This window comes from Ahaetulla prasina, chromosome 1 (assembly GCF_028640845.1).
Source record: "Ahaetulla prasina isolate Xishuangbanna chromosome 1, ASM2864084v1, whole genome shotgun sequence".
Classification (NCBI taxonomy): Eukaryota; Metazoa; Chordata; class Lepidosauria; order Squamata; family Colubridae; genus Ahaetulla; species Ahaetulla prasina.
The window spans coordinates 304234237-304260693 of NC_080539.1; the positions used below are offsets into that span (position 1 = coordinate 304234237).

The following is a 26457-nucleotide window of genomic DNA, read 5'->3' on the forward strand; positions in this document are numbered from 1 at the left end:
AATGTATATAGCTGATTTTAAAATTTTAGAGGGAATATTTTTATCTATAAGTAGCCAAATTAAATAGGTTTTTTAAGGGTTGTTTTTAGTTTTGTATTGTTGTTTTCTTTCTGTATTTTATTTGTGGCTGTACACCGCCCTGAGTCCTTTGGGAGAAGGGAGGTCTATAAATAAAATTATTATTATTATTATTATTATTATTATTATTATTATTATTATTATTATTATTATTATTATTATTATTATTATTATTATTATTATTTATTCCTGTGCCTAATTTTCAAGCTATATTCTTTTAGGGATGCGTGGCATATAAATGTAATCAATAAAACAAACATCTTTATGTTATCCATTGAACATGGTTTTCTATTTGGAATTCTTGAAAATAATATTTACCCAAAAAAACCCAACCTCCAAACAGGCTACACTATATGCCTCTTCTCTTGATTAATCCAAATGTCTGAACTAAGAAGAGGCCAGAGCTGTGTAAAGAAACACATCTTGTAAATCTCTTAAAATCATTTGATCGTCTGATGTTTCTTGAGTTTCATTCCAAAAAGCAGCAGATTTGGACCCATAATTCCATGTATTTTTAAAAAAACTATATTGCCAGAACTGATTCCAATTTTTCACAGATGTATTTGAAAAGCTGTGATTTTGGAAGCAGTGTGGATGAAGTGATACAGCAGATCAAGAAACAGGAGGCTTTTGAGAAGATTCTAGCCTCTCAGGAAGAAAAGGTAAAAATCTTTATATATAATATATAAAGACATGGGCAAATATCCAAGTAAAACCTGATGTTTATTTGTCATCTCAATGGACTGGGAAAAGTACTGTGACAAACTTGCGAAAGCAATTCAGACAATAGATATAACATTGTTTTATAGAAGCTGCTTTATGAGAATACTTTGAAGTGTTGATTTTCAAGAAATATGGGAGTTCTTCAGGCAAAGTATCACGGAAATTTTACCTGGGGAGAAAGAATATCTTAGTTTGACACTAAATATCACAGAAAACAAAATATACAGTGAATTTAAGGATTTACCCTTAAATAAAATTTCCCAAATAATATTTCAAATAATAGCAACAAGGTAAGAAGAGGTTATCAGAAAGCTTTACTCATTCATATCGCACAAAACATCTGTATATTTTTGTTACTGGTATTTGATTATGGGCAATTTTGAACTTCCAGTAGAAAAAAATAATATTTTATATATGCAACCTGTGATCAGTTAACTGTAGTTGTGATTTTAAGTGTTGGTCTTTCAGGAACTCTCTCTTCAGGAGCAAATGGAAAAATTGCAACCAGGTAGTGAGTTGGAAGTAACACAGATTCAACAGAGGCTCAATGTGGTGTTAAAGAAAAGAAGATGCATCAGAGATCTTTCTCAAAGTAGGCAAGAAAAATTGCAGGTAGAACTCCTGCTGGCTCTATTCTACCGGAGTCTAACTGAGGTGAGAATAAGTTGTGTATTGGTGAAGCATTGTCTGGGAAATAAAAACATTTATTCTCTTTGCAAATAGTGAGAGGTTGCTGTCTCACTCTCCATTCAGACTGTGTAGTCAGGTAGGCCCCACTTACTGATTGCAGTTGGAACCGGTAACTCCGTCATTAAATGATGCAATCGTAAAATGAAACATCACATGACTGTTGAGATGTCAGTTCCAGCTGCAATCATGAAGTAAATCACTCATGGTGATAAAGATTAAATCCAGGATTTCCTGCTGTTTCCCCATTGACTTTGCTTGTTAGAAGCTGGCTGTGAAGGTTGCAAATAGTAATCAGATGACCATGGGATGCTGAGATAGCCCACATTTGAGAAACGATGATAAATCTCCTTTTTCAGGGTTGTCATGACTTTGAATGGTTGCTGAATGAGCAGTCATTAAATGCCTTTCATGGTTAATTGTAATGTGTGTGGCTATAAAAAGGCGGCCTACTTCAACATAGTAATTAAAATAAGCAATTATCTGCTAAGCAAATAATTGAGGCAGAATAATTAAAGTATCATCTGGAAGCAATCACTACATCTCATTTCCAGAAGAGGTAATAGCAATAGTACTTAAATTTATATACCGCTTCACAGTGCTGTACAGCAGTGGTAGGTTGCCCAAATCGGGCAAACCGGTAGTGGCGGCAGGAGGCTCCGCCCACCCACCCGGACACTTCTCGCATGCACAGAAGCGTTGTGCACACATCCCACTCCTTTTTGATTTTTTCTCACATCTTTTAAAGAAAGAAAAATCCAAAGAGCTATTGTACATTATTATAATTCTGGGGCTTTGTGCTTTGGAACATGGTGTTCACATTCCATGTATTCCTATATACATTTACACATAAACAATATAATGCAAAATTTAAATGCTACAGCAGCTTTCCCCAACCTAGTGCCCTCTAGATGTACTTAGATTAGACTCTAAATCAAAATTCGTAGCCATTGTGGCTATGTATATGGTCTATGAATTACAGCAATAAAATCCAGTTCATCTGGAGACCATAAGGCTGGGAAAGGACATATTATATGAGTACTAGAGAGCTACTATTATATCTCATTCCTCTACATTTGGAAGAAATCCAAGGTTTTCTTTATCAACTAGCTTAAAGCCTTAATTTTATCAGTATTTCTTGGCCTGACTCAGTTCTTCAGGAGACCCAACTATAGTAAAACCTGAAGGAATGTTGCAAACATTAACTTCCACTTGGCTCTTCATAGTGGATCTCAAGTCTTGCAGAAATAGTTACACTGCATTCATTTAAGTCTGATCCCTTTTGATGTAGAGTTAAGGGGCTGAGCAAAGCTTTTGTTTGCAGTTTTATTTCAAAGCTAGTTCAGTTACATCACGGGTGTCAAACTTGTGGTATCCCGTTGCCGTCATGTGACATTTTGCAATGTTATTCCCCTTTGCAGAGCTGGGGTGGGTGTGGCCTGCGCATGATGCATCCGGCCCGCGGTCCACCAGTTTGACACCCCTGTGTTACATTATATCACATCTTTGAAATGGCAGACTGGCTTACAAATTCAATACTTTTGCAAGAGACACACATCTTTAGCAAATCTACAGATTTGAAATTCAGGTCAGACGTTGGACTGAGTAACACCCTTGAACTGAAAAGCAAATCTGATCTTATTAGATTTACATATACTACTCTTAGCCTTACATGCAGTGATAATCGTGTTGCTCTTTTGGTGACAGGCAGAGGATTGGATTGATGAACGCATGCAGAAGATGAAGGTTCCTTCTTTTCAAAACTTCAACAAGTCATGTGACAAAATGAAGCTTCTTCAGAAGCATCAAGTCTTTGAGGCTGAAATTCTGGCTCATAAGGATATAATTGCAACTGTTAAAATGGCAAGTATCAATAGCTTATGCTTTGTGTTTTTGGGTTCCTGTGAGATTCTTCTGTTGCATGAGGTCAAACCATGGATAGATAAAATACATAGAAAAGTTGGATAAATGATGGGTCAAATGTTTTTCAACTTAGCTTCATTAAACAGTTAGATCAATCTGTATTGCAATTGTTAGAAAATCTCAGTAAGAACCAGGAATATACAGGCCTAAATATATTGATGTCTCGCATCACCTTGGCTGCCCTCTGAGACGTAGACAACATTAGGCAAGTGTAATCTTTCTACTTCTCTCTCATATCTTCAATTAATTTACTTGTCAAATGAGTCAATTTCTATCTCTGCTGGATACAAATCTGAATCAGATACCCTGGAACCAGTCTTAAGTACACTATGTGTTTAACCCATGAAAAAATTCAATTTCTTTTACTACTGGTTCTGTGGGGGTGGCTTGGTGGGCAAGGCAGGGGAAGGATATTGCAAAATCTCCATTCCCACCTCACCCTGGGGCCAGCCAGAGTTGGTATTTGCCGGTTCTCTGAACTGCTCAAAATTTCCGCTACCGGTTCTCCAGAACCTGTCAGAACCTGGTGGATTTCATCCCTGGTTTAACCTTTTCCACTGGCCTTCCAATCTTTTAGAAATGAATTGGTTAGAAATAGCATAGAGATACTGCAATCTTCTTATTATTAATTATTCCTTCTTAACTAACTAAAGAGAGGCGAAGCTCTACTACACCATAATATTCCCCAATCAGAAGAGATCCGCCAAAAGATGTACTTGCTCCAAGAACATTGGGAAATGTTGAATCAGGCTGTTGCTGCCCATGGAAAAATGCTTGAGGAGAGCAGGGATTTTCTTGAATTTCTACAAAAAGTTGAGCACACAGAGGCTTGGATCAGAGACAAGGTTAGTGAATTTGCAGACCACTGTTTCTGTTTAGGAAAGACATTTATAGCTGAACATTTGTAAAATGGTAATTGTAGCAGAAAATGTACACTTTTGTTTTATTTTGAAAAATAAGTGAAGTGTTTTCCTGTTTCCAAATATGTGAATATAAATCAAGCCTGTGTTACACAGAGACTGCTACTGTGTTCTATATGCATGGCTCTCCTTCTAGGATATTAGTTTGTTATGCACTCGAAATTTATTCCAAAAAAGTAAGCAATATTCAAAAGAGTACAAAATATACATCTTCCAACCATTAACTAGGTGATCATCAAGGAGGAGGGATTTCTTGTTCCAAAATGTATTAAGACACTTTTGTTAAGCATTACTATTCATTTTCTCTGGGAATTTTAGAAAGTTTTATTTTGCACAAAAAAACCTGTTACGTAATTTTATGAACTGCAAGTGGGCATTTATTGGACTCTAATGTTAGTTAATTGTAGGACCAACTGAAAATATTTAATATTTCCCAAATTCAAGGGAAACCTTATTGTTATCATGAATCTTTTTTCTTCATCAAGCACATTTTGCAGTCATTTCATCGGCCACTGGTTGCAGAATTTTAAGATTTTAAGAATTCGAAGTATAATTGGAATTAAAGGTTAGGATTACAGATGTTTTAAATCACAATTCAGAAAAAAACTACTAAACCCATTCACTAAAATGTTGCATTTATTCCTTCAAGCTGCTGCGCTGATTTCTGGATTGTTTTACTTCCATGAATACAGTACTTTTTAAAAGATCCAATGAATCAATTTGCATGAACTTTTCAAACAAGTAACAAGTACTGTTATCAAAACAATTCATAATGCAGGAATGTGTTATTTAGTATGTTACTGATATTGCATTTAGGAAGACAGATTGCCACTCCAAAAATAAACTTGAATTCCAGTGAAAAAAAGGCTAGATAAACATTGAAAATTTCATTGTGTTTTAACGGACGCCTAATGATATTAGTGTTGCTCACCAGGTCGTCATGGTTAATATTGGTGATGTGGGAAATGACTATGAACACTGCCTTCAGCTTTTGAAAAAATTAAATGAATTCCGAGGAATGTCAGAGGTAAGTGATATTGTTTCCATTAGCTTAATAAATAACATTTCAGGACATTGGTATTTTAGAATAATTTGATTGATGAAAGGTATTGTTACATCAGAAGTTTTGGGTTTTTAAATCCTGTAAATTGTTGGCCTTCTAATTTACCATGTGAATGTTAGAGTTAATTATTTCCCTGAATTACATTATACAACGAAGAGACTTCAAAATGATATGCATGGCATTTCTTCTCATATTTTATCCTTATAATAATCCGCCGAAATAGGTTTGGTTTAGAGGCTGCAATTGGTCTAGAGTCACGTGGCTAAGTATATTTCAACAAGAGGATTTTGGGCTGATTAGAAAACTGACATGGTTCTTTATGTTTCATAATGTCAGGAAGGTTAGAATTCATTTATTTCTAGATCAAGTGTGATCTATTTGAAAAAGCTATGTTTCATTTTGTTTATAGAAGCTGTAGCACCATTACAGGTAGTCCTTGGCTTACAACCACAACGGAGCCCAATGTGGCTAAGTGAGACATTTGTTCAGTGAGCTTTGTCCCATTTTGTGATCTTTTTGCTACAGTTGTTAAGTGAATCACAGCAGTTGTAAAGCTAGAAACATTGTTGTTAACTGAATTTGACTCCCCCATTGACCTTGCTTGTCAGAAGTTCACAGAAGGTGATCACATGACCTGGGTCGTCATAAATATGAGTCAGTTGCCAAATGTCTGAATTTTGATCTCACGACTATAGGGATGCTGCAATGGTCATAAGTCATAAAAACAGTCATAAGTCACTTTTTCAATGCCCTTGTAACTTTGAACAGTCACTAAATAGACATCTGAATGAAATGGAGTTATAAGACTCACACTGCCAAGATGCAAAGTTTTGTAAGCTTTGAGGATTACCTGTATTTTATATACTGAAGAAAACTTCACATTTTTGTTTCCATTTCTACCCCTTTTCACAGCAAAGAATTATTTAAAAAAATAGTGACAAGGCAGTTTAAAGTGCCAGTTATAAGGATGTTCCTTTCATCTGGCTTTCCTCTGGCTTTCAGGAAGCCAGAGAGATAGTAAATGTTGAGAAATGCAGATACTCAATAGGAACTCGCAGTTAGGTTTAACATAGTCATAGATGTAAGACTTAACCTCCTAGAATAGGGGTCTCCAACCTTGCCAACTTTAAGACTTGTGGACTTCAACTCCCAGAATTGAAGTTGAAGTCTGGGAATCTGAAGTTGAACTCTGGGAGTTGAAGTCCACAAGTCTTAAAGTTGCCAAGGTTGATGACCGCTGTCCTAGAAGGAAGGAGGAGAGGGAGGAGAGAATTAAGACTTTGCTTTACTATCTGTTTTCTCTTTGACTTTCGTCTTATAGGAGGTGACAGTGGATGATGCCCACATCAAAGGCATCAATGCTCTCGCTCTGCGATTGAAGAGGCAGAATGAGGAAGAGATGAAAATAATACACCAACGCCGAGAACAGCTGAATGAAAGGTGTGTGGATAAATTCTACTGATCCAAACAAAGAGGAAAATGTTCAATCAAATCTGACTAGAGCCAGAGAGAAACGCTGGCATTCCCTTTTTGGTGTTTACATGGAGAAGGCTGATCTTCTTTTTTCATATATCATCTTCAAATATATATGAATTGTTATAATGGGTATGTAAGAGTAAAAAGGGAGTGACATCCAACTATTTGAATTTCATTCCCAATGCTAGTTAATAAGTTTTATTATAAACATCACTGAAATCTAAATTGCTAAGGCAATGGCAATCTTCTAGTTAAGAATAAATGTCAATGTAACCTCAAGCTACTCAACCCACATAAAAAATATAATGATGAAATAAGAATGATTTCAATTAACTTGGTATCGTCTGATTAAAATCCCCCTGGTGACAGAAAACACTGGTCAGCAGAATGGAAGTCAGTACTATTGCGGGGGGGGGGGGGGGGCAGTGATTCCCTCCCCCCCAGCCCTTTTATTGCTACCCAATCAGATCCAGTCTTGTACATTAATCACTTTTGATGTCATTATGTTTGTACTTGCTTAATCACATAGATAAATAAAGTTGGGCTGGTGGGAATCATAAACCCAAATATATAATTGTTTTATTGCTCTAATCCCATATTCGAGCTATTTGATCTTCTCAAATAAAATTAAATGTTTCACTATCAGGTGGAACAGTTTCCATGGTGATCTTAAAATGTATAAGAGGAAGTTGGAAGAAGCCCTGCAGATCCATGCCTTGATTAGAGAAATTAATGACATCACAGACAGAATTGGTGAAAAGGTGATTTATTTTATTATTTTTAAGGGCGCTTTTTTAACTTGACAAGTTCTCCAGAGCAGTGGTCACCAACTGGTGGTCCGTGGACCACAGGTGGTCCATGAGAAAATTTTTGGTTGTCTGCAGAAAATTATTTGCATTTTTTATATTGCACTAAATCCTCAAACTATGGCCCCTGGGCTGGATAAGTGCAATAAACGTTTGTATTGCTGCAGAGAGTCTCTCCTTTCGGGGTCTTTTTGTGCGGGTCGGAGGGAAGCAGAAATTCTGACTTGGGATCTGCTTCAGCCTCCTGGTGCGGGGCTTTGGGTGAAGGATGGAGGGAAGTGCCGCTGGTAGTGAAGAGCTGGAGGGCCTTGTTTCAGTGGGATTGCCTCATGGCCTGGAACTGGCTGACCATCTCAGCCTGCTGAGCCTCCAGGTGCTGGTACCTGGCCTTGCACTCCTGCAGGTCTTCCCTCTGCTTGGGAAGCCTATGCTCCTAGTCCTCAGTGAGGTGCTTCTATTGAGCCTCCTTCTTGGTCAGATCCAATTCGAACTGAGCTGTTTTGCCAACTCTTTCTCATGGTGGCTGCTTAGCTCCAACAACTGCTTCCTGTTGGGGCCCTAAGGAGCCAGGCGGGGTGGCAAGGAGTGGCTGGCAAGGGTGGTGCGAGTAGAGGCTAGCAAGGCGCCCCTCGATATGAGTGACATCAAGTTGCCCACGCCCACCCAGCCGGTCATTAAGCAGATCGTATTAGTAGTCCGTGGGATTTAAAATTATGAATTTAGTGGTCCCTGAGGTCCAAAAGGTTGGGGACCCCTGCTCCAGAGGGGATAAAATTTCAGAAAACCAAATAGTAATAAAATATCAAGAGGGAATTTTGACAGTCAGAGGTACAAAGAAAAGAAAGAGTCAGAAAAACTTTCCTGATTATCATACACAAACAGTACTTGCTCTATGTCTCTCCTTTATTTTAAGAGCTTTTGTGAAATATTCTGAAAATGCTAACAGAATTAGGCATATAATTTTTTTCAGATTCATAAGCTTTATTAAACTTGATAATTTTGTTATTTTTTTAATCTTGTAAAAAGAAAATTATTCAAACGGTTTTCAATATTTTACTATGGTATTAGAATACATTTTATTCAGCAGTTCCTGAATAACAAATAAATAAAAACAAATATGCATGGAAATATTAATTTTGATAGAAAATGGATTTAGTTTGATCTAATATTTCAGATTAGAAAAATTCTAATTTTACTTAAATCAGGGGCGGATAATCCAGAGCTCTGAAAGACTAAATTATTATGATTGGTGGTACAGTAAGCCAAATGTTTAGATTAGATTTGGGATTTTTAATCATCTATCAAGTTATGTTACGTTATTTATTTATTTATTTAACTACCCAAATCTCAGTGATGCGCCAATCCATCTAGAGATATACCGTAGATATATTATGCTATATCTAGACATAATAGTATATACTGTGGATGTACTATTATATTTGATTGTGTTATTTTATTTCAAAGTGATTACTCAGTGCCTAATAATTTGTTCTATAGAAATCTCATAAAACTTCATATTATATAAAGATGTAAAATTTAAGTTAGAAATATCAAAAGGATGAAAATATTCAAAGATGTAATTTTGTAAAAAATCAAGTAATCATCTTTTCTTCATTTTTCGTATTCCTCAGAGTTCACTGATACAAGCATTGGATTATGGAAAAGATGTTGAAAGTGTAGAAAATCTACTTCGGAAGCATGATGAAATGGAGAGAGAAATTGGAATCATTCAATCCAAGATGGAGGTAAAACATATAATTGATACTTGATATATAATTGCAAAAAAAGGAATGTAAATCCTAGAAATTTGCCCTGCATATAAACTACTTAGAATTGTATAGTAATCTCATTTTTATAATCTCAATCCCAAAACTTAGTTCTTTTCAGAAGTTTGATTTATTCTGCAGTTTTCAACAGGGAATTAGAATAGTATGAATACAAGCATACCACCTCTAGATTATACATTTGAAACCTTAAGAATAGAATAGTGGAATGAAAATTTTCTTTAAATAATGAATTAAATTGCAGCCTACAGTTATCACTTTCAGGGATGAGTGTGATTAGTTTCCTTTTGGGATGATGAGAATATTTTTACAGAGTCCAAAGAATGCCAGTTTTATTGTGACTGTGTTTTCAACACAGAGGTAAATTGATAAATCAAGGTGTCCCCATCATTCAAACTTTACTGCCAAGTCCCCCTTTGGGACACTGCCATTCCGATGGATGAGTGGGGAAGGAGACTATCAGGGTTGCATCAGGGGTGAAATCTAAAAATTTTCCCTACCAGTTCTGTGGGCATGGCTTAATTGGTGGACGTGGCTTGGTGGTCAGGTGACTGAATGGGCATGGCCAATAATAATTAATAATAAAAATAATAAAGTATTCACACTGGTCTACCTTCTTTAAAAATAGAGGCACTGGTCTATTAGCCACCTCCAGCGCTGATCAGCTGTAGTGCGACCCTTTGAAGCGCCGCGGTGGTCATTTAAGACTGTTTGCAGCTATATCATCACCAAGAGCTTCAGGGACAGAGAAGAGGAACAGTGAGGCGTGGGCGGTGGGGTGGGTTTTGCTACTGGTTCTCCGAACTACCCGCCCCCAACGCTACCAGATCACACGATCTGGTCCAAACCAGGAACATTTCACCCCTGGGTTACGTTTCTTGCATGTTTTTGTTTTTGCGGTAACAGTGTGGGATTTAGGAAAGGGGACTATTTTGGAGACATGATGAACTTTCTCCCAGCTGGTTCTAGCTTGACACCAAGGTTGCTGCATTCTGGGGATGAACTACTATCAAGCTAATGCCTCAGAGTTCTCAAAGCACCTTCAGATCTGTATTGGCTACGGTGGACTGATGAAGGGGTGGGGTTTTGAAAGGGGAAGAATAGCTTAACGTTTTGCTCAAGAACTTCAGATTCTGCCTCGCTGCTCTTCAATCACTTTCTCCCAGTAAAAGTTCCTTTTGATAACTACTTGTTTCAAGACTCATGCTTTCCTGAGGGGATAGCTGAAGCAAGTCCTTACGTTTATATTTCGCTTTGTGGAGTGGCTTAAAGATGTTTACTTATCCTCATGTTTATACTTATTCCAAAACCGGGTCCCATAAGGGAACTCTAAAAATTACGGGGTGAGCCATGCTGTCCTACTGCACCAAAACCAGTTGCAGAACTAATAATGGTTTTCTTAAGAACAGCAAGAACAGCAGGTTCAAGCAGGAAGAATGCTGTTATCTGACCCATACCTCAGCTAAGCTAAAGCTCCAAGCAAGGTAAAGCAGTCTACCAATGATTTGCTGGGAAAGCATGTCAGCCAAGCCTTATTCTGTCACAGTAATGAGGCTGTGAGCAATGTTGCCCATACAGTTTTAATAAAGGAAAAATTAAAGAAACTTATTGATGACTTCCTTTCCCATCCCATCAAGTGCTACCTAACAGTGGAAAAACAACAACCACCAATTGTTCTTTTTAACTTGTGATAGGGCAGGGCTAGGCAAGTGTAGGCAGGTGTCTTGAACAGCAAGTTTAATTTCCTGTCAAGTTGTTTAATCAGATGCTCCACGCCTGTAACCAGTCAACCAAAATCTGTCTGTATTGGATACATCCCAGTCCATAAAATTTTTTTTTCTTTTAATGGTACAATTTAGGGGAGGGATAACCCAGTGTCCTGTTTATCCCATCTCTGTTCTGCTGCTGTGATGTAGATAAAGAGTTAAATCAAGAATAATGAAAGGCTATTCCATAAGGCAGGGGTGTCAAACTCGATTTCATTGAGGGCCGCATCAGGGTTGTGTTTGACCTCTGAGGCCCGGGTGGGTGTGGCCAGGGTGAGCGGGTCCAGCTCGGCATCACTCATGTCAGGGGCACCTGTGGTGGCATGAGCGCTCTGCCAGTGAAAATGGAGCTCAATAGGGCTGCGTGCAGCCCTCCTGAGCTCCATTTTCAACGGCACAAGGCTGCAGGAGGCAGTCGCAGCTGAAACGGAGCTCAGGAGGGCTGCGTACAGCCCTCCCGAGTTCCATTTTCGCTGGCAGAGGCACCACAAACCAGTCTTTTGCTGTTTCCAGGGTGGGTCCACAGGCCAGATCTAAGCACCACGCAGGTTGGAATCTGGTCCTCAGGTTTGAGTTTGACACCCCTGGCCTACAAGATTGTCCATGCTAATTATCCTCTAGATACTTTTCATTAACTCTGGAAATGTCTGTGATTCTTTGATTTATAAATTGAGATATGTAGATTGTTGATATTAAGTTCCTCTGCCATTTTGGTCTTCTACCGTATCTTTCTTCTACTTTCTCCCTACCTTTGCCTGCTTTTTGTGCTGATTGGTTTTTTATAAGTGGCTGATGTTTAATAAATACATAAACATCAAGCTATATGTTTGGCCAGGTGAATTGAGTGGTATATGTGCTTGCTCTGATTTGGTCACAAAGATTGTCTGGAAATGTGGCTGGGTGCAAACTAAATTGGCTCTCTCTTTTTTTTTCATTCTGATAAGCTTTTTGAAGTGTCATGAAAAGAAAAGCCTGACACAGAATAGATTTTTAAATTAAGAGCAGCTTCAGAAGAAAAAGCATGTTAACTAGACAAGAGTGCCTGTTTTTCTTTTAGTCACTGGAACCAGAACTTTGTCAAATTAAAAGGAATCCATCTACTATAAGTAACAAACTGACTACAAAACAAAAGGAAATGAGAAACCACTGGTTACAACTACAGAATCAGACCAAACAAAGGTAAATTCAAGGTGCAATTCAAAGTGCTGGCTATTACCTTTAAAATGCTACATGGCATAAGATCAGATGTCCTGTGAGACTGTCTCTGTCCGAGGACATCTGTATGCTCCATTAGAGCAGATTGGATAGGCAAGCTCCATGTTCTTTCCTTTAAATATTTCCATTTTATAGGTCCATGGAAAAATGCCTTTTCCATTGCAGCCCCTGCTCTATGGAATCAGATATTGTTTATCAGACCTACAGTATGTCTGGGTCTGATATCAAACCTATGTGGCTCTTCCTCCTGTCTCCTCTGCATACATTACATCTTCAATCTGTAGATTTCACATACTGTGCTTTAGTTTGTCCTGTTTTGTGCCATTATTTAGTGGAAATTTAAAATAGACTTCCAACATTTAGAATCCACAAATGCATTCTACGATATATTAATAAGGTGTATTTAATCACAAAGTTGAGAGAAAGTCCAAGTCCCTGCTAAGTGCAGGATACAGACGACATTTTAATAGGCGATCCGTTCTTTATTTTAAGAACTCTGGTGCCAGAGAACTTCATGTAATTAATAAAATAAATAAATGCGGCAATCATACAGCCATTCTGTGATTAATAAATGCTCTTAGAATTTAGATGGGTCAGTGGCTAAAACACTGAGCTTGTTGATCAGAAAGGTTGGCAGTTCAGTGGTTTGAAACCACTGAAGCGTGAGCAGGGGATTGGACTAGATCAAGGGTCTCCAACCTTGGCAACTTTAAGACTTGTGGACTTCAACTCCCAGAATTCCTCAGCCAGCTTTGCTGCCTGAGGGATTCTGGGAGTTGAAGTCCACAAGTATTAAAGTTGCCAAGGTTGGAGACCCCTGGACTAGATGACCTCCAAGGTCCCTTCCAACTCTGTTTCTTTTAACTGATCATTAAATGCTATTGCTGGTTGTGAAAAGGACTGAAATCTTTGTGAAGAAGCAAAGTTCCTCCATCTTCTGTTATAGCTGAATGTTAGGTTTATGCAAAGATACAGAAATAGGAGTCCTGGCATTGAATTCCATCCTACAAAGGTACAGGATTTCTTCTCCTTTGGGACCTGATAGCCTTCAGAGTTTTAGTTATTTTGGATCACTTAGTTTAGTTCCTGTTTGGGGGAAAAAAGTGAGTAAATGGATTGGGGGATAGGGGGAGAAAGTGAATCTAGCCAAATTCTGGCAGCAGAATCCGATTGGCATGTACAATAATAGAGTTCTTCTCTCTAGGGACTTTAATGTTGTTAAAGGAAAATATATGGCTTGAAAACTAGAAATGTGAAAAGCCCACGATGTCTATGTATGTATACTTATATCCCCCTTGAAATAAGTAAACAACAATTTATTAGCTTTCTGTTTTCGTTAAACTCAATTTTATTCCAGCAGATTATATTTAGTAAATTTCAATTATGTTTATGTTCTTTTGTGTACAACAGAGGTGAGAAGCTGATAGCTTCTTACCAGTTACAGAAGTTTAACTCTGAACTGAAGGAATTACTAGACTGGATTCAGGAAATCAAAAGTCAAATCGAAATTGGAGATCTTCCTAAAAGTCTAGCTGAAGCAGAAAGCCTGATAGAGGAGCATCAAGAAATAAAGGCAAGTATGAATTATAACAGCATAGCATTGCCATCTTTATAACAGTTTCCATTACTTTAAGAAGTTCCTAGTGAGCAATTTCAATACTTGACAACTGAAATAGCATTGATTATAACAATACGCACACCAAGTGATTACTTATTTCTGTACTTACTTTTTGAACTGGAATATTCTTTTCTAAGCTCAGATGTGGTCTCTTCTCTCTGTAAACCTGAGTTTTATTTGGACATTGCTAAAATTCATAGCAGTGTAAACATGAGCATGAGCTCATGAGCACATTTCTTGCAAGTCTAGAAATCATGGAATATTAACACTCAGCTACTGGCAATTTGGAAGTCATATTGTAAATACTTATTGGTTTGAATAATTTTGCCACTGAAGAGGCCTATATATGCCCAAATGCTCAAACAAATGCTCAGGGTGGGTGCTATTAAGCCTATTGAAGTCAAGAAAGTTATAGAGAGGCTCCCTTGGAATATGCACATTTGGTCCAGTTGCCTCATGACCTGGATGACTGAGAAACCCCATAGACATATACATTTGGAGGTACTGTGCTAAGCTTGCATTTGTACTACAAACATTCTTCTGAACCACAGAGAAGAGAAGGAGAAAATAGAATAGAATAGAATAGAATTTTTATTGGCCAAGTGTGATTGGACACACAAGGAATTTGTCTTGATGCATATGCTCTCAGTGTACATAAAAGAAAAGATACGTTCATCAAGGTACAACATTTACAACACAATTGATGGTCAATATATCAATATAAATCATAAGGATTGCCAGCAACAAGTTATAGTCATACAGTCATAAGTGGAAAGAGATTGGTGATGGGAACTATGAAACGATTAATAGTAGTGCAGATTCAGTAAATAGTCTGACAGTGTTGAGGGAATTATTTGTTTAGCAGAGTGATGGCCTTCAGGAAAAAACTGTTCTTGTGTCTAGTTGTTCTGGTGTGCAGTGCTCTATAGCGTCGTTTTGAGGATAGGAGTTGAAACAGTTTATGTCCAGGATGCGAGGGGTCTGTAAATATTTTCACGGCCCTCTTCTTGATTCGTGCAGTATACAGGACCTCAATGGAAGGAACATCAGGGGTTGATAGTATTAACACATGTTCTGAGACACTGAAAGCTCCATGAACAGGATGCGAAGTCTCAGGAGGAAAAGGGGGAGAAAAGAGTAATTACATTTCCTGAAGGTCTTCCCCTCGGAGATAAGGTGCAGAAGTTCATTTGTTCAGAGAAATAAAAGTGAGGGGGAAAGTTTCTCTTTTGAGGAAAAGATGGGAGCAGGAGGACCATCCGCACCATAAAAATGGCCAGTGAGTCACATAATTTACTACCGGTAGCAGATTTAAAAAAGACATCTGGAATTTTTCATAGTATCCAGAGCTTAGCTTAGAAGTTCTTATACTAGAGGTAAATGGAGTGTATTCTGGAGATGATGGAGCAATTTGTAGTTGCTTCTTGTGAGTTATGCATCTAGTTTGGGACAGCTATCAGTAAGATGCTTCTGTAAAGTAGCAGAGGCTGGTTTTTGTCTTTTTTGTTTTGTGAGGATAATGACATTATTCAAGAATAGGAAAAGGGATAATGGGTCAAATTGTTTAAGAATCACTGATTTTACTTCTTTCATAAATTTGAAATGATGGAAGATATCCATCATCATTAAACACATTTGATGTTATTAATTATCACGAAATCTTCTTATAATGAAATCTACTGTAAACACAAAAAGAAAATAGAAGTTTTGGGGATATAATTTACCTCTCTTATAGGTGCCACTGTTTGTCTTAATAATAACATATTAATAAAAACATGTTTCATTTATAGCTAAAAGTTTCCAGATTTAACTAGGGTAAAAACTAGTCTTAGCTAAGGTGAAAGAGAGGGTAACTTCTTTATATATTTTTTCAAATTCTGAAAAATTCTTTCCCAAACCAAGTTCTCTTTACTTTCCACATAAATATTAATGGTGAAAGGTTGCTGAATAAAGTCTACTTTTGTTTTCCAAAAAACCCAAATGTTGATTCTGCTTAAACATTTACCATCAATCTGTCTGACATCTTTTAGGCAGAGATTGAAGCTCGAGGGGAAAGATTTGGTGCTCTTAGCAACTACGGTCAGAAACTTGGCGATTCTGGTCATTATGCAGCTCCCAAGATCCATCATTCCCTCATCAAATTACAACAAGCATTAAATGAAATGATCCAGGCCTATGAAGAACAAAGTCTAAAATTACATCAAGCCAGAGACTTACAGGTAGGTAAAAAATAAAAATAATTTTGGAGTAGCTCACAAAAGTAAATGCTGTCAGGAAGGTTTTTGATTAGTAGTTACGGCATGGCAGATGGAAGCAAACAGTGGTTGCTGGTGGATATTCTTTAAACATAGAATCCTCTCCAAAGAGAAGAAGTATATTTATATTTCTTTTCTTTGCATCCTGAAGCAAATCTTCAGCTCAGCCTCAACCTTTTCTTTTCTTTTCTTTTTTTTGTAATTTTGATTTAGTGGGATAATTCTCCTTAAATGCATTTTGGCATGGTTTCAGTTTTAAATAACAGGAACTGGAACTTTTGGTCTACTCTCCATGTATGGGAAAACCTTGAAAGAATGGGTATGCTTAAGGATCGCATGTTCTTTGAAATGGTGTATGAATCAGGGAACAACTGCAGAATACCAAAGGACCACATAATGCATGCAGAAATGCTTAATTCGGTCCCTGATGTTCCCAGTTAAAAGTTAAAATGCTGGGTTATATACCTGAGCTAATTCTTTTAGACTAGAGAGAACTGATTTAATCACAACTTTCTGTAACTAGCGGTATCATATCTGCCCTGTTTAAATATGGATAATTGCTAGATGGCTGTAGATAAAATTAGTAGAACAATGATAGCCACCAGTTGTGGTGGATAAAATCTGTTTACAATAGGTATGTAATCTTGCAAACTCAAAAAAGGCAAAACTGCCCAATCGCTTATCTACCACTATTCTGAACCTACAAATTTCTCCTTTGTTAATACTACAATGGCTCAGTTGACAGCTTTTCTTTACTGTACTATAGTGTTCATCTATGGGTCCAATTCTAAGCACTTCTATTTCCAACTAAGCCCCATTGAACTTTGAAATGTAATTACATTGGGAAGTGACAGCGCTTTTTTTTTCTCCTAAACAGATATTCTTTGGTTATGTGGAAGAGAGTGAAAGTTGGCTAAGCAGCAAAGAGGCCTTCCTAACAAACAAAGACTTGGGGGTAAGTGAAATAGACTATTCTCACTCAAAAGTGAAAAATGTAGGCATAGAATAAAAGTGCAGAACAAAACATTTTGGAATACTTACTTTCAGGATCTTTTTTTTCTATCACAGTCCAACTGAATTTCTCATTCTATCATGTACCTTTTGGGATGCTTAGAAAGATTATTGGGTTTTGCCTTCTGGTCTGGGGCATCATTCTCTAACCCAGTTTTGCTGCCATACATTCAAGAGAAACAGAAGTATGTGCAAAATGAGAATTTTTGAAAAAAACTGCAGTGCTCTAAAGTTTGCTTCTTTAGTTATTTCCACTCAACTTACCGATAAACTGACTCTGGACAGCTTATTATATCTGAATTCTATAGACCTGAAAGTAAACAAAGGTTGGTTTGGGAAGAACCCAATATTCTTTGATTTCATATTAAAAAGGAAGTTTCACAGAAATAATATGAATCCTGTTTAGGATAGTGATCCCCAAATCTTTCTCTTCTTCTATGCATACATGATTTATACACATTTAGGCAGTTTATAAACATACTGTAACTCTTCTAATGGAGAGTAGGTTGGAGTAATCCATATGGCATTAGATCAGCTCTTCCCAACCTGGGCATTTTTCAATTGCCAACCAATTCCCAGAATTCTTATCAATTGCTGTTCCTTATTACATTAACTTGTTCTAAATTGATGCAGGATTCCATATCCAGTGTGGAAAGTCTGCAGCAAAAGCACGTGCAATTTGAAAAAGACTTGAACACCCATCTGATGAAGATTGATAATATAGCTGTCTTTGCCCAAAAGCTGAAGGACAGTCAGCATTATGATACAGAGAATATAATGACTAAGTGCCAGGCTGTGTTGAGAAGGTACCATTCAAGTTTATTCTCCTGTTTCATCTCTATATCCTATATGGTTTAACCACCCCACCCCACTCCCCTCTCTTAATGTCTTTTTTTATTACTTGCCACTCATTAACTATATTATTGTGTGTTTCAAATAAAACCCTAGGAAAATACAGTCATTATCCACCCACCTGGTCACTCTGGAAAGAAGATAAGATTTTTATAATGTGCCCATTTGAGGAACAACTCTGCTGTGGCATTTCCTGTTTCATTTCCTCATGGGTTTTCCTTCTATTGCCCTGGCAAAGATTAAGCTTGCATTTATAATCACTTCTGAAATGAAAAGCAGTTTAACAAGCTTCGTTGACTTATATCACCAGTATTATTTATTCTTCCTAGAAAGGAAAAACTTTTGGAAATTGCTTTAATGCGGAGCCGTCTGCTGGAGGAGTCCTGGCTATTACAAAAATTTCTGCATAATTCTTTTGAGGTATAATGTGTTCATTTAATTTCCTGAGGCTACATACTGTATATACATACATATGTGAGTATTTCTATACCACAGGGATGTTAAACTCAAGGCCTATGGGCCAGATCCGGCCTGCAGGGTACTTAGATCTGGCCTACAGAGCCACCCTGGAAACATGAAGGACCTGCCCACAGTGCTTCTGCCAGCAAAAAAGAAGCTCAGGAGGGCTGCACATGGCTCTCCCGAACTCCATTTTTGCTGGCAGAGCGCTCAGGCCCCCACAGGCACCCCTGACATGGGCGAAGTCAAGCTGGCCATGATCCCCCAGCCATGTTATGCATGCAGGGGTGTGCATAAGAGCACCAGTGTGCCTACCGTCCCTGTCCTAATGTTTTCTCTACTTGTATAGATTTTATGTATTCAATTCATGCTTATAATTATTTAAATTACCTAATACGTCTTTGACAAATAAATAAAAATAAAAAAAATTAAAATGTCCCCCCCCCCAAGAGGGTGGTGCAGCCCTCAATGAAATTAAGTTTGACACTCCTACTACACCAGAAAAAGACATTTGACAAGTTCCAATACTCAACAAATGCCATAAACCCTAGCCAACACAGCCAATAAGAACTAAATATAGTACAGTAGTATAGTCCAAAGAATATAGGAAGATACCAAATTGCTTGTTCCTGATTCTTGGTAGACTTGCTGCCATTCTTTCATGGTTCTAGATGGGAGACTGTTCCAGTTTCTGGAACTATTAGGAATTGAATCTTCTCAGGGGTCTCATCACTGTATTTTTTCTATCCAAAGATAGCTGCCTGGATGAGTGAAAAAAACAGTATTGCCCTTGATGAGAGCTGGAGAGATCCCAGCAATCTTCAAACTAAACTACAAAAGCACCAAACTTTCCAGGCAGAGATTGTGGCTAACAAAAATCATCTCAACAGGATCAAAACAGTAAGTAAATACCATGTTATGTACTGACCAGCTTCAGTACATTTCAAAGAATGAGATTTTCTGAAAAGGTGCTTCTGGAAGTATCTAAGTTAAACAAATAATTCACATTCTTATCTTAAGCAATTTAAATTTTATTATAATGATAAGACTGTTGGAAGGTATAGTTGTTTAAAGACATCATATAGAAAGCTAAGCCACAAGAGATGACTTTGAGTATCTGTTCTGTCCGCTCCCGGCCTCAGCCACACGAGCTAGCTAAACGAGCCAGTAATTGAGTTCACGGCTGCTATCAGTCCTGGCAGGGAATCTGCAGCTGCCTGCCAAAGTCTCCCTTATCTTGGGGTTGCCGGGCAACCAAGAAGTCAGCAATCCAGGTCAAATGTTCAGCTCAATTCTCAAACAGTCAAAAAGTTCAGCTCACTTCTCCACAAGTCAAATAGTTCAGCTCAATTTTTGCTCGTCACAGAGCAGAAGAGCAGCCAGGGCTGCTTTTATACTCTGTGGGGTGTGGCTCCGTGACTCAGCACTCTTTAGGCCTGCTCCACCCCTTCCTTTGTTGTAGCTGCCTCTGGTATCTCCGAAACCTGGGATCCAGCCAGGCCTGATTGCCATCAGCTGGATCTGGAGATGTGGCCTGGGGGGGGGGGGGAAGAGTCAGGGGATGGAGGCCTCGTTATCTCCTCCACCTGGCCTGCCTCTGGCTCCTGGAGCTGAGCCAGAGGAGCTGGTGCTCCAGAGGTAAGTCCTGATGGCCCTTCCCCCTCACTTTCCGAGTCACTTTCTGGCAGGGAGCCCAGCTCGGGGGGCGCAGACACAACAGTATCTTTTTATTTATTTTTTCAGGAAGGAGAGAAAATGCTCCATGAAAGGCATTATGCTTCTGATGTCCTCCAGTCTAGACTCCAGGAAATGGATGAGCTTTGGGATGAGTTGGTGGAAAACTGTGAGGAAAAGAAAAGAAAAATTCTGGATGCTTACAAGGTAAAACACAACAGGAAAGAACTCAAGGCTTTAGTGGTAACTTAGTCATTCTGGAAATTCCCCAAACTGGTTAGCTAACTTTCAGTTAGCAAAAATCAAAAGGACTAAAATAAATGTATTGTGTTCATGTGTAGGTTTGTGTGAGGGTGTTGCAGAGATAGAACTGATCAATCCACAAAGGATACTAGTAGCTCAAATAATGTCATTATTTATATGGGTTTTCCCCCTCTGGCTTCAGGCTCTGCAATTTCTACATATTGTGGATGAGGCTGATAAATGGTTGGAAGACCTAGACGGCGAGATGAAAATACCAGAAAGCGGTGATAATCTACTGATTCTGAATGATCTCCTAAAGAAACAGGAAGAATTGGAAGCCAGTTTTGCTGCCCATAGGGATCATTTCCAAAGTCTGATCAACAGAGCGCAAGAATTCCAGGAGGAGAAACATTTTTTGGCAGATGAGATAGAGATTAGAGTGGATCAGGTGGTACACAGGTGCTTGAACAGTTCTGCAGTTTCCCCCTGCTCTGCTCTCCCTTCTAAATATTCTAATTTTCAGCTTTAATAATATTATCATTCTTCAGTTTATCAGCCTGGTATCTTTAATTTTAACAGTCAATGAATGCTAGTCCATAATCTTTCTTCCTTAAAAAAAAATCAAACCCATTTTGAATCTCCAGATACAAAAGTTTTAGGGAGCCACTCCAGGAAAGGCAGCAGCGTTTGGAAGCCAACAGATTGCTGTACCAGTTCCTCCAGGAAGTCAATGAAGAGTTTACCTGGATTCACGAGAAACTTCCTCTGGCATCTTCCAGAGACTATGGTCAGTCACTGGCAACTGCTCAAATCTTACAGGAAAAGCACCAGGTAAAACAGCTGGAGTGACAAAGCAGGAAATACTGAAGCAGAGAGAAATTCTTTGCCACTTATTTCATTGATTTATTTTTATTTATTTTAGCTAGCTTACCACAAGGCCTAGAAGCTCACTTTCTGTTCTTCAGAAAATTGCATGTTTTTCACAATTCCACATCATAGTGAAGTGAATTAAATGAACAATATCTTTTTCAACAGCAATTTTTCCCAAGTTCAGCAAGCTTAAGGCGTGTTGCTGGGAAATTCTGGGGGTTGAAGTCCAGATGTCTTTAAGTTGCTGAGGTTGAGAAACACTTTTCTAGAGGAAGAGTAATTTTCTGCAACATGAAATATCACTGCCACTTATTTCTGCTATTATTCAAGCTATCAAGAAATATGTCTGCGCCTCTTATCTAAATACAAATGAATATTACATTCTCTGTGTTGCATCTGCTATTATTTATTGAAAAAAGGTAAAGACCAGTAACACAGAAATAAAAATTACACTAGCCTTTTGGATTCATAATTTAAAACAGTGACAATTTTATCTATTTGTTTGTTTAATCAGTTTTAAGCCACCTCTATCAACCTTGTGGTGTACAGATTAACAGCAAAAATAGTGTAAGCAATAACAGCAACAAATACTACAAAACCTACATCAGGGCCATATTTCATTTATACTTAAAGTATTACATTTTTGTCCTTGTAATTAGCGAAATTGGCTTGTTTGTATTCTAAAAAAGAAGCATATAATATTAGTTAGGTAGTTTCTGTGATGGTGACAAGAAAAGTATCTAAATCTACATCTAAAATCCCCAGAGCAATTTTGCATTTTTAAAAGATGTCCTTCTATTTATTAATAAGGCACAACTTGCTCCTAACCTCTTTAAGTTGATAGCTAGAGAAATAAATTAGGGTGTGCTAACTTTCTTTACCATTCCCTGTTGGTATAGGACAGTTGGTATAGGAGAGTTCAACTATTAAAGAGACTCCACCAAAGTGGAGACTTTTATTACACTCATTTGAGTAGACACTTGCTTATGTTGACAAAACTCTTGCCTGGGTATTTAAAATTGTTAGCATAATCTAAAAGAGGTGTGCCACAGCTTGACAACTTCAAAACATAGACATACTGATGAATATATGGAGAAAGTCCTTACATTTTTAAAATACATGTATCGTTTATCTTGTATTTTCCAGAATTTAGAGAATGAGATTAACAGCCATGATGCCCTGATTAAAGCAGTTATCAGTTCTGGGCAGAAGCTGATGCAAGAAAAACAGGTTGCTTCCCATACAATCTTGGAACAAATAAAGGAATTGATAATTTCCTTTGAAAATCTGAAGGATGAAGCTCAGGAAAGAAGATGGAGGCTTGTAGAATCTCATAAAGCCCATCACTTTTTCAGTGAGGTAAAGTAGCAACGGAAAGCCATTCTCAATTTCTACCATTTAGATCATTGGAATTATAACTGTTTTGCCAAGAGGACATCACTTCTTTTCCAGACCAACTCAGCTGAACTGACCAAATTTTTTTATCCTTGATGCTCTTCTTCTCTTCTAACTCTTTCCCACTTCAACTATGTTATCCCAAGGGGCTCTTGCAATTCAGGAGCATCTTTCCATAGGTTGATGGGTAGCTATATAGACAACCAAATCAGGGAAGCCACTTGGTGTGAGCAGGCCTCTGTTTGCTTGTCTCTGTATTCAGATATGCAGAGAGTCAGATATTTTCTATTAATTTAGTAAATACATTATTAGAGTTTGAATGGATATTACTGCCTATCTTTTATTAAATTAAATGTTAAATGAAATGAATGAAAAGAAATATAATGTTTCCTCTTTTTAGAAAAGTCTGACTCCTCAAAAGTCAAAGAATTGTACTGTTTTTTCCAGTTTTGTTCCTTTTCCTCATCTGAAGCAGAATGCTGTAGGGCTTTCTTTCCTGCAGTTACCATTCCTCTTCCTTGGAGTCCTGTCAGCACTGAGTCAACATGTTCCATGTGTAACCCTTGCATCTTTTTCTGTGTTTATTCTACCCCTTTCTTCTTCTCTCCTCCAATTCTGTAATGGACAAAAACTGGAATAACTACACAATACCTTTGAACTGCCAGTGCTAGGAACTATGAAACAAATATCCTATGAAATCTAATATTCCTTCAGCTTTGTAGAAACTTGTGTACAACTATTGCATAGTTTTTGAATTAAAAATAATGCGTTGAATACTTGACAGAAGGGACTAATATATGTAGTGGGTTGCAAAATCCGTCGCTACTGGTTTGCTTGTGTGTGTGCATGTGTGCAAGCGCATCCATGCGCAGTGGACAGAGCCTGCTGTCGCCGCCACCAATTCACCGATCCAGATAGAACCGGTAGCAATCCACTATTGATGTATAGATGCTATACTGGATAGGATTTACATTGATCCACATATTTAGCTGAGAGCATGCCTAGTTTGTTTTGTCTCTGTTGAATATAGTTCTGTTTCAGCAGATTACAACAATCTGTTTCATGTGCAAATCCTATCAGCCCTGCTTTTCTTTCAGCTTTTGCAAGTGGAATCCTGGCTGGCAGAAAAAGGACTTCTGCTAGAAACTCCGGATTATGGGAGAAATGAAGAATCAACTCAAGCACTCTTACGTAAAATGGAAGCTACAAAGCTTGATCTGGAGGGATTTAAATCCCGAATTGAGAAGCTGAAGGAAACAGGAGACTATTTCTTGAACAGTAATAACCCAGAAAGGTAGGTGTCCATATACCTACTAGAAGAGAATCAAGTAGTAAAACAGTTTCTGTTATCTTCAAGACTTCTTCAGCAGAGCTGGTATTCAGCTGGTTCATACCGATTCAGGCGAACTGGTAGTGGGGATTGCGAGGGTGGGGTCACCCACCCACCCCAGCATAATGCCATCCTATTTAGCCCCGTTTTTGAGGCTGGGCACATGCGTGGAAAGCACGCATGAGAGCAAAGCACATGCATAGAAGGTCAGAAAATGCAAAAGGCATGCGTGTGAAGCGAGCATGCATGCACGCGCACGGCGAACCAGTGGTAAGAAAATGTGAAACCCACTGTTATTCTTCAGGCATTATTTCATAAAGCCCCTTCTGCATGCAAACATTTGTGCTATTTGAATTTTTGCTTTGTCACAAGCATATGAGTTGTAAAACTCTAAGAACAACCCTGTAACTACTTGATTGAGTTGATAAATTTCAAAGGATCTGAAATCTTAACAAGTTTTCTTAATGTCACAATAAAGTTGATTGTGTTTTCAAGAAGATCAACAGAAAAAGTTTTCACTGGCATGTAGGCACAGATTCAAATGCGGATCCTCTTACCTATGGCAGCTGTTAGTTGCATCAGATGGGGAGGAGGTCTAAAGGCAAGGAAGAAAACACAAGAGAAATTATAGCTTAGCCAGTTGCACACAGTTTCTACTGACTAGCAATTACTTCTTAATAGATAATCCCAGAAATGCTATTAAAATCAGGTTGGCTTCAGAGGATATGAAGATTCAAGAAACTGTGTAACCATTAACATGAATAGGGCAAATGTTACAAGCCATGGGAAAACAGATCAAGAGGCTGGAGAGATATGTAGAAGTTCTTGGGATAGATCAGAGCTATGGGGCTGTTTATCCCTTAACAATTTTTCATATTTGCATATTAATTAAACCATCTTCAGTAAACTGGATGAGAACTCCTTTGTAATTGGAATTTTTGTATAATGAAGCATACATAAACAGCTGATAAGGCATGATAAGATTTCCATATCAATGTATTCTGTTTTTTTTGGATAACACAAATTCCAAAAAAGCAAGTTCATTTCTTTACTTTTAATTTTTACATGTTTCAAGAATTTTAAAAACTATATACATGTTACTCTAGTTCAGATTTATGAATGCAAAACATCGGCTTCGTGGTGCTTTTATTCATGCAATATTTCTGATGCTTGCAGACTCAACAAAATGAGACTCAACCATAACAAAACAAACAGGTTTATTATGCACTCAGGCTTCTTGATTGATAATTTCTTTGTTCAGAATCCATGTTATTATTTAAGTCCAGTTGACTTCTGTATGAAAACTTCATGTTCTTATATCATTTTTACCTTTGATAATCAAAATTTGAAATTCTACATATAAGAAGTTAAGTAGGAATTACAAATATCCCTTCTGATTTATCAGGAATAACTTTATCTGATTTATCAGGAATTTATTTACTTAAAATATTTACATCTTTAGCAAACTCTGGTAAGCTTGCAATCAAAAATCAAAACAACATAAAAATCATATTAAAGTTATAAAAACCAAGTACATTAAAAACAAAAGCCTAGTGCCAAGTCAAGCTTTCAATATGCAGTTATCTCATCTTATCCCAAGACTTGGGAGAAAAGCCAAAGTAGAGGTCCTTTTCTCTATGAATAGAATGCCATCAGGGTACTTAAAAAGTGGTCATCCTGCTCAGATTTAAGCATGGCTTGGATTACATCTGGAATTAATAAAGACCCTGAATATACAGTACTAATTTTGCAAACAATGGATTTCTCTGGAATCAAATAGTATTCATGCATATCTTATATGTACGGTTTCACATTTCAGACCATTGCTGATATGTAGAATGACAGACAAATAGGTAATAAATATATTTTTTTAGTTTGAGTTAAACAAGAGCTGTATATGAAAATTGCTGGGAACAGGGATAGTGATATAAATGAGTGATGCCTATTTTCTAAACTTTCTTCTCTGTCTGTCTCTGTCTCTGTCTCTGTCTCTCTATCTCTCTTTACAGTCCAACTATCCTGCCCAAACTCCAGTCTGTTTTAGAACAATATCTGTCTCTCCAGGGTAGAGCAGAGAGACAAATAAAAGCTTTGCAGGAACAATCACAACTGCATCAATTTGAGAGGGAAACCCAACTGGTGGATGCTTGGCTCTTGAGCAAACAGAATATGGCTGAATCAGACAACTATGGTCAGGATTTGGAGAACGTGGAGGTAAAGTAGATGTTGTCCTTGGAATACCTCAACTACACTATTTTATATTTTTATATTCTATATTTCCTGATGTTCCTTGATTTTTAAAAGTTACC

At 37.7% G+C, this 26457-nt stretch overlaps 1 protein-coding gene across 1 annotated transcript in view; it reads left to right on the top strand.

Moving 5' to 3' along the window:
• The window catches only part of SPTBN5 (spectrin beta, non-erythrocytic 5), a 126137-nt gene that overhangs the window by 65360 nt on the left and 34320 nt on the right, over positions 1–26457 (top strand). Inside the window, exons 36-56 of the mRNA XM_058162147.1 lie at positions 636–740; positions 1270–1455; positions 3196–3351; positions 4065–4256; positions 5266–5358; positions 6716–6834; positions 7517–7631; positions 9308–9421; positions 12284–12405; positions 13852–14018; positions 16094–16278; positions 17192–17269; positions 17959–18131; positions 18507–18597; positions 19390–19536; positions 20380–20517; positions 20756–21012; positions 21198–21384; positions 22570–22782; positions 23916–24112; positions 26158–26362. Of these exons, the coding sequence (XP_058018130.1) occupies positions 636–740; positions 1270–1455; positions 3196–3351; positions 4065–4256; positions 5266–5358; positions 6716–6834; positions 7517–7631; positions 9308–9421; positions 12284–12405; positions 13852–14018; positions 16094–16278; positions 17192–17269; positions 17959–18131; positions 18507–18597; positions 19390–19536; positions 20380–20517; positions 20756–21012; positions 21198–21384; positions 22570–22782; positions 23916–24112; positions 26158–26362 (3240 nt within the window). The remainder of the gene's footprint in view (positions 1–635; positions 741–1269; positions 1456–3195; positions 3352–4064; positions 4257–5265; positions 5359–6715; positions 6835–7516; positions 7632–9307; positions 9422–12283; positions 12406–13851; positions 14019–16093; positions 16279–17191; positions 17270–17958; positions 18132–18506; positions 18598–19389; positions 19537–20379; positions 20518–20755; positions 21013–21197; positions 21385–22569; positions 22783–23915; positions 24113–26157; positions 26363–26457) is intronic.